Here is a 9305-nt window from a genome sequence, read left to right on the forward strand (position 1 = left end):
TGAGTTTTATTTAAGACTAGCCTTTGCCCGCGGCTCCGCCCGCGTTATAAAGTTTTTCAGGCTAAAGTTTTCTGTTATAAAAGTAGTAGTTTCCCGGGAGCCTATGTTCTTCCCAGGGTCTCAAACTGTCTCCATACCAAATTTCATCATAATACGTTGGGTAGTTTTTGAGTTTAACACGTTCAGGCAGACAGATGCAGCGGGAGACTTTGTTTTATAATATATTTTTTAGAACTTTTAAGAGGAACAATCCCGTCATACATCATTGTTGCATAACTTTAACCGTTTACGCAGCGCAGGCAACGGAAGCTCTCAAAACTAATAATTTTTCCCCGTTTTTGCAACATATTTCATTACTGCTCCGCTCTTATTGGTCATAGCGTGATGATATATAGTCTATAGCGCTCTACAAATAAAGGGCTATCCAACACAAAACGAATTTTTCAGTTAAAACCGGTAGTTCCTGAGATTAGCCATTACTGCTCCGCTCCTATTGGGTATAGCGTGATGATATATAGCATATAGCACTTCACGAACAAAGGGCTATCCAACGCAAAAATATTTTTTTAGTTTGGAGCGGTAGTTTCTGAGATTAGCCATTACTGCTCCGCTCCTATTGGGTATAGCGTGATGATATATAGCCTATAGCACTCCACAAACAAAGGGCTATCCAACGCAAAAAGAATTTTTCAGTTCGGACTGGTAGTTCCTGAGATTAGCGCGTTCAAACAAACAAACAAACTCTTCAGCTTTATATAATAGTAAGTATAGATAGTAGATACACCCACTTCTTTTTGTATTTTTTTTTGCGTTTTTATGTTTCTTTGTATTTATTCCTAATGTTATAACAATATTAACTTTGTCAATAAGCGATATTTATTATGAGTAATAAATGTTCAAAGACAAAAAGAAACGCTTGTTATTTTTTGTTCTTGTCCGCTTAATAATACTCTTTAGCCAACCTATCACTAAAAATAACTTTTTTAATCATGATAAAATAGTAAGTCCTGATAAGTATTTCGATATAATAATATATTTATCAAGGCATATCCATAATGTTCTTTCTCTTCAACATGTCACTGAATCAGATTTAATATTTAAAAGCTGTTAGATTCGAATAATCCACATTCGCTGTCGTCTTGTCGTCATGAAGTTCTTGGAAGCCGTCGTAGTTCTTACATTTGCAACGTTATTCTATAACGTAGAGGGTCTAGTACTTGAAACAGGCGAAAGTAAGTCCTCTTAATATATCTAGTAGAAATAAAGACTTTATTGTTATGACACTTAGGGTATTTTCTTTTAAAGCTATGGGGTTTAAAAATATAAAGTTAAAGGTACCTCCGCAATGTCCATTTCTGTTACCAAGTAGCTTTAGGAAATCGGTACTCTGTTCCTACTGCTATATTGCTATATTATATATATTAATTACTTATTGCTATACAGTTATGTTTTGTTTACAGATGACTTTGACACGATAATGCCCAGAGCTGGATTGAATCAACTAATAGCTAATAAAGCTTTAGCTAAAAGTGGGGAGGGTACCGCTGGTCGTGCTGTCCCCACCGACGACGATACTGACTTATTGGAGCAATGGTGTGAAAATCCTTACGAGCCAGTAGGAGACCCGGTGAGTTCATGTACTTGACAAAATCTAACCCGTTAAGAATCAAGGGTGTAGCTACCGCCATATCAGCCGTATCAGCGATACGGGGCCCCCGAGGTTTGGGGACCCTCTTGACTCATACTTATATTAAACTAAGCAGGCGTACAAAAGATCGCAACTAAATTTAGATATAGGGCCCCTCCATGGTAAGCTACGCTACTGTTAAGGATATAAAAATAAGGGTGTAGAAAATTTCATCCACGAAGACACGCTCCACTATTTTCCCTAATCGCTTACAGTGTTCGTGAGCAGCATCTGTGCACACGCACACTATGATGAATAGCGTCGACGCTGAGACTTGGATCAGTCCCCTTACCCAGGGATACCCTGCAACACGCACGCTCAGAAATGGTGGAGTGCGTCTTCTTAAATGAAATGACCTATGTGAATAAAATAAGTCATCACTTCTATATTCCGATACACATCCATTCATCTCGGCTTTAATTTACATCATCCATTTTATTGGGTGTCGACGGGCAATTTGACACAATTATGCCTGTTGAAACCGGATAAATACAGGCCGATCCCGGAACGCGACATACTTACGGGCCAATATGGTGGGTTTTAACACCTCGTGCACCTTGGTCGCTATCCGGGCTGATATAAAATATATCCTACCACCAGTTAATGCACATAATCCGATATCTAATAATAACCAGCTTTTTTCTTCAGGTCCGCTGGTTATTATGCACGCTTCGTGATGTATTCACTTCCGATGATGATAGTGATTCTGATGAAAGTGATAGTAGCACTGAGAGTAATGAAAGCAATAGTACCACCGAAAGCAATTCAGAAACTAGCGGTAGTACCACAAATAATGATACAAGCACAACTGGAAATGCAACTGGAACTAATGACAATCAAGGTGAAGTTACTACTACTGTTAGTCCAGATGGCAATAGTGGAACCGAGGCCAGTGCAGCTTAAGATAGCGATCCTTAAGACAGTGAAGCCGCGTCTAATCATAATGCTGTTCCTAGTATGGTAAGAAATGAAATTGGAATATTTAAATGAAACTTATGGGTAATGTAATAGAATTGTAATTTATTTGAGGATAGCATTTAACATTATATTAAACAATTGTATCATCAGCTAAATAAATAATAATCACGTTCCGTGTTTTTTTTTATTTGAAGTGAACAAATTATTTTCTACGTAATATAATCTATTTTTTCAAAGAAAGATGATGAAATAAATTCACCTAATTCAAGGTGAACGTAATACCAGACTTGTTCCTAAATTTTTTAACGATTTATAAATATTCGTTTGGTATGACATATAAAAAGCGGCGATAACCTAGTTGGGTGTGGAACGGACTGCCGAGACGTATATCCGCAGGTTCAAATCCCAAGGGCACACACCTCTGACTTTTCTAAAATCATGTGTGTATTCTTTGTGAATTTATCGTTCGCTTTAACGGTGAAGGAAAACATCGTGAGGAAACCTGCACATCTGAGAAGTTCTCTGTAGGAATTTCGAAGGTATGTGAAGTCTACCAATCCGCACTAGGCCAGCGTGGTGGAATAAGGCCTAATCCCTCTCAGTAGTAGAGGAGGCTCGTGCTCAGCATTGGGCAAGTATATAATACAGGGCTGATATTATTATGACATATAACAATATGACTTGCTAACTAACCAGAAGTATGTATGTTGTATAATATGTATGTTCCTCGTTCAGGATAATTACTCCTGAATAAGTTGATAATCGTAAAATCATAGTTATTATTATGGCATGGCATGATTCAAGACTATAATAAATAATAATATCTACCCTGTATTATATACTATCCTACTGCTGGGCAGTGGGCACAGACCTCCTCTCCCACTGAGAATAATTAAGGCCTTGTCCACCACGCTAACGTAGTGCGTATTGATAGACTTCACACACCCTCTAATTACTATAGAGATTTTCTCAGGTATGTAGGTTCCCTCACGATGTTTTCCTTCGCCGTTAAAACAATCGATAATTTACAAAGTATACACACAATTATTTTTAGCAAAATCAGAGGTATGTGCCCTTGGGATTTGAGCCTGCGGACATTCGTCTCGGCAGTCCGTTCCACACCCAAATAGGCTATCGCCTCTTCTTAAGACTATCTTTAATCCGTTACAGCAACTCTTGGGAGGATGTATAGTGGCTCATATTCGTTCATTATAGAATACCAAGCTGTATCTTTTGGCGTTGTCGGTAGACCTATCAACATAATTACACACACTCACGCCTTTATCACTTAAGAGGTAAGCAGAGGCACGAATAGTGCATCCACTTTAGGACATGTATCCCATGATGTTATAAGACACCTATTACTACTTCGGACACAAATTCTAGACTTCAAGGTAAGACTGATTAGAAAAACTCAATATCACCCGACCTGGGAATTGAAGTTGAGACCACAGCACAGCATTTGAACCGCAATACAAGTACCGCAGTCAGCATAATTATGAAGCATACATGTCTTGCCAAAGAACTGAAAGTTTTCTAAAAAAAAAATAGAATTGGCGCTTAAATTATACGAAGTAAGTTAATGGTAAATATATTTTATTATTTTGCGTCACTTTTGCTTCTATTATCTGAAGAATTGACTCAAAACCTTAACGGTTTTACTAATAAAAATTATTATCTATTTTTAACCAGTAACAACTAGGTTATATGAGCTATAAAGTTTACAACTAGTCGTTAAAACTATGATATATTTAGATAAGCTGTACAGCCTATATTAACACAAATAAAAAGAAATTAAGGGGTTCATGAACGCCATTTTATTTATATTTCCTTTATATTATTAGGAAAGAATATAATGGAGTGTCTCGCTTTAGCAAATAACCTACTACTACCGCCTAGTCTTCATGGTGAGCGACTGGACGGTTATGTAGGAATGGCCGGCCTTACGACCCGGTGAGTTGGCGCTGAGTCGCCTGGAAAATATCAGGTGACCGCCGGGCCGAGTCACGAAAACAATAAATCCAATGCACGGCAATACTAACTAAAACCCCGCGGTGCCCCTCTTCTGCACGTTACGTATCTAAAAGATAACCTGAATGCATACAGATTGTAGATAATAATGCCACCCTTGTATGCTGGGCACGGGCCTCCTCAGATTGGAAGACTCCACATACCCTCAATATTCTTATAAATAACTTATCAGGTATGTAGGTTTCATCAAGATATTTTCCTTCATCATGAAAACTAGCAATAAAAACGGTGCATACTGATTACTACATGGTGTTGTCTACTGCGGTTGTCCTACAATCTTACGGGCACAACAGGTTCCACAAATATAAAATATGAAGCTTTATAAAGAACTGAACCGCACATGTCCTATATTGAAAACGATAAATGATAATGTAGAAGTATTGGAAAGCATATCCACAATATTCTTAACAAGTCGAATTTCATTTTATTGTAACTTCCATTTTATACGTTAGTTTACCCTTTAAATACTGTCAGGAGTCATTAATCAACATTCACTGCTATCATCACGGTTGTATCAACATGAAGTGCTCTAGACCTTTCGTTTTGTTAATACTGGCAGCGTTATTTTACGCGACCTCTGGAAGCGAGGCTGAAGGAAGTAAGTACTACTTGCATATAATTCTAGACTTGAAAATTTAATAATTAATTAAAGAGATTAAAGTGGCAAATAATATTAACATAGCAAATATAAAGACAATAAATAGAATCTAAATGTGAGTGAATAGTTCCAAATAGCGACAATAACTCGATGTGTGTCAATAGTTCCAAAAGAAAAGACAAATATATTTTAAAGATATGGGAAAATAGGGCGTAATTAAAGATGATGGTAAAATAATTGACAGAGTTAAGAGAGTTACAAGACAGTGCAAACTTTGCAACCTTTCTTTTGTACTGTGATACACAGAAAAATATGAAACTACGATCGCAATGTAGTGTTAGTGGAACTACAATAGTGATTCTTTTCAGAGATTAAGCCCAGCAAGGTGCAGCCCAGAGGGTTAGGTATTGGTGGTGGCGGCAAAGAGCTAGCTAACAGTGGCGGCAGCGAAGGAGGGAACTCTGGTGGAGGAGGATTTGCGTCATTACTAAATATTTGCAAAAATGAATCATCAGTCAACAGCAACCCGGTATGATTTCTTCTTACACATCTTCTCTTAGCGTATTTTATACAATTTCTTAGTAAATCCTACGGTCAAATACAATTCACTTTGTCATTTATATAGTATTAAACAGCTCAACCCGGCCACGTTTCGCTGTAGCTCAACCTTTATCAAAAACTCATAAAACGCTCGTAATTGTCCGTTTCCGTGGAATCCTCAGAATATAAAGTATATAACAACAGTCTTCTATTAAAATGCAACGTTTTATAAAAAATCAAGACAATCCAACGTCTATGAGTTTTACGGGGGCAAATGCAATGATAACGCGTAAACTATTTTTTTACATATATAAATAATAACAATAGTATTAGCCCTGTATTATATACTATCCCACTGTTGGGCACAAGCCTCTACTACTGAGAGGGATTAGGCCTTAGTCCAACACGCCGGCCTAGTGCGGATTGGTAGACTTCACACATCTTCGAAATTCCTATAGAGAACTTCTCAGGTGTGCAGGTTTCCTCACTAAGTTTTCCTTCACCGTTAAAGCAAGCGATAATTCATAAAGAATACATATATAATATTTAGAAAAGTCAGAGGTGTGTGCCCTTGGGCTTCGAACCTGCGGACATTCGTCTCGGCAGTCCGTTCTACAACCAACTAGGCTATCGCCGCTTTTTACCTGTAATAATTTATAAAGCGAATAAGTGTTTTTTTTTCAGTTTTTATGCATGATATGCAAGGGACCTTCAGGTAATTGCTTCAAATCTGGCGGCGGTGGTAGTTCTGGTGGGTCAGGAGGATCTGGCGGATCTGGTAGTGCTAGCAGTGCGGCTTCTGCTGCTTCTGCTGCTTCTGCTACCTCGTAATCCTCAAAATGAGAAAAAATAAATTTATGGTCAATGAATAATATCTCGCCTTTTATTATTTTAATATATATAATATCAGCCCTGTATTATATACTGTCCCAGTGCTGAGCACGGGCCTCCTCTATTACTCAGAGGGATTAGGCCTTAGTACACCACGCTGGCCTAATGCTGATTAGTGGACTCCACACACCCTCAGAATTCCTATAGAGAATTTCTCAGGCATGCAGGTTTCCTCACGATGTTTTCCTTCACCGTTAAAGCACGCGATAATTCACAAACAATACACACATGATTTTTTAAAAAGGCAGATATTTCAAGGCAGAGATGTTTAATAATGTGTAATGCCCTTAGGATTTGAGCCTGCGGACATTCGTCTCGGCAGTCCGTTCCACGCCCAACTAAGCCATCGCCGCTTCGTATTATTTTAATACCTAATAAAAATACGATTAAAATTGATGGTTGCTGGTTGAAAAGCTTGACCACACAGTGAGCGAGTCTGGGCAGGGGATTCACACCGTGTGTTTGGAGTTCAAATTACTATGATAACAAACGAAACGGCACATAAAACTGACACGTTTAGATAGTCGTAATGGTTCCCACCAGTCATCATTTTCAATAAACGATCCCCAATAGCTTTTAGCAATCTCAAAAATTGAGATGAATCAGAACAAATCTTTTTCACATGCCATAGTATTTTCTATTGGTTAATTCTCGGAATCAGATTTAAAATTGAGATTGGGATCGTTTAGATTGCAATGTTCTTATTTCTTGGCAGGGTCCCCAACTTAGAAGTTTTCTTTCAAATATATAGGAAGATTAGCGTGAAGGGATTTTTAGTGTGTAATATTTTTGTGGGTATTTTTAGCGGCCTTGATTTTTTATATTTACTCATTCATTCTGTGCCAGGTAGACTCTTCCATCTGGCGGACACAGCCTGCCTTTTTGATCTTACTTCGGATACATATGCTTGGGATATATTATGAGTATGTTGGGAGCCTATTTATTTATAGACTATCTATATCTTGGTGTGTTTAACCCAGCCTCGCGACACGCCGCGTGATGTGTGTGAGCGTAGTGCCGCGCTCTCGCCAAATTTTCAACACGCCATGCCAATAACACACCCAGCCATGCTGTCTGTTCAGTGAATCCTTCAAATACACATCACTTATGTTAGTACCACACACGCCATCTCTCTAACGATATTAGCTATATAGTCCTTGACGGTTTTTTGCGTTATTTCGACAATGTAACATCAACTTTGTACATAAAGAACACAAATTCTATGTTGCTCTGCTCAAAAAGTCCAAATATTTTAATGGGATATATTAGCAGGGCAAGCGGAGTATCAAGTGTGATTATTATTTTTTTTTATATTTTGTCTCCCACTTTGTAAAGGAGGAAGGTGGAAAACTAATATTTCCAACCTTTCTATTTGATTTATTTCGTTGCGAATTATAACAGTTTAGTGCTCCCAGAAACTCGCTGAGCTCCACCACTCGGTGTCATAAAATACATGCCACCGCCAATCACGAATCACGAAGTCAGGGCTCATAGGAATCCCATTTTTAAATGTGAGGGCGTGATAGTTCCTAAGTGTAGAACATAAAATAAATATCCATCAAATAACGAATCGACGACTAGCTTTTATCGTAAAATTGAATAATCATATACATTATATTATTATAAAATTTTGATACTAAATCGATCGGTGTTCCCCGAATCTTATGACTTGTCTTTCCTTATACGAGGCCTAAAAAGAGTACTCACCTCCAAGTAGACAACAACTTTGCTGTGTTTCTGGCATCGCAGTCAATGGTCGGCGGATCCATTTGTCTATTAAGACGACAAAAAAAAGACGGATGTACTTAGTGGTACACTCTTGCCAGACATTGGACTGACCGGTGGTGGCCTATTTTAATTTCAATCTCTGTTTAATTAACCAAACCTTACGGTTACGCTCTTAAGCGTATAAATGACGGGGACGGGTTTCTGTCTGTATTAAGCTATCTTAAAAAGACATAATAAATCATTAAAATTAAACTATTTTTCGGATTTTATCGCGGTTTTAATTATTTTAGTTTTCTCCCGACATTTCGAAGACTTTGCAGCCTTAATAATAATAAAATAATAAATAATAATAAGAATAATGCATAAAATATCACCAATATTTGAGTGGTAGGCCAATAAAAGTATTCAAAGTATTCGTGGTCACGGGGGGGACTGACTGGTTGCACGAAGGCTGCAAAGTCTTCGAAACGTAGGGAGAAAATTAAAATATAAAAACCATGATAAAATCCGAAAAATAGTTTAATTTTAATGTCTAACATTTGTGTAAACATAAGCAATCATTACATGATAAATCGTCCTACGTGGACTCTCCCGGTAGCGTTTTTGTATTGGGTTCGTGATACGACACCGCTCTGAGGTACCGAATTCGAATCCCGGTTCGATAAAAATAATACTGGGTTTTTTTGTTCACTATCAGCCTGGAGTAGGAAATTTGTGTTCAATATGGCCCGATCACATCATGGGTCGGATAAACACAAGAAAAATTGATTGTCCTTCACGTCTGCCTATCTCCTTGAGCATAAAGATGAGTGTTTATATTTTTTTTATATTAGCATATTTTACCGCTAATACTAAAACGCTAGTAGCTTCCTGGACCTTTCTAGCCTTAAGGCATTGTGTAAATTGACGAAT

General features: G+C 37.8%; 2 protein-coding genes across 2 annotated transcripts; both read left to right on the forward strand.

Annotated features, from left to right (window-relative positions):
- The first annotated feature begins 1465 nt into the window (after window positions 1-1465).
- LOC115446699 (dentin sialophosphoprotein) lies at window positions 1466-2711 on the forward strand. Its single transcript, XM_030173474.2, has 2 exons — window positions 1466-1627; window positions 2336-2711. Exons 1-2 carry the CDS (start codon window positions 1478-1480, stop codon window positions 2588-2590), a joined length of 405 nt encoding a protein of 134 aa, XP_030029334.2. The 5' UTR covers window positions 1466-1477; the 3' UTR covers window positions 2591-2711.
- Window positions 2712-5143: 2432 nt separating this feature from the next.
- Window positions 5144-6635, forward strand: LOC115446714 (loricrin). The gene is made up of 3 exons (XM_030173490.1): window positions 5144-5234; window positions 5603-5763; window positions 6459-6635. Exons 1-3 carry the CDS (start codon window positions 5156-5158, stop codon window positions 6603-6605), a joined length of 387 nt encoding a protein of 128 aa, XP_030029350.1. The 5' UTR covers window positions 5144-5155; the 3' UTR covers window positions 6606-6635.
- Window positions 6636-9305: the final 2670 nt, after the last annotated feature.

Source organism: Manduca sexta, chromosome 10, assembly GCF_014839805.1.
Source record: "Manduca sexta isolate Smith_Timp_Sample1 chromosome 10, JHU_Msex_v1.0, whole genome shotgun sequence".
Lineage (NCBI taxonomy): Eukaryota > Metazoa > Arthropoda > Insecta > Lepidoptera > Sphingidae > Manduca > Manduca sexta.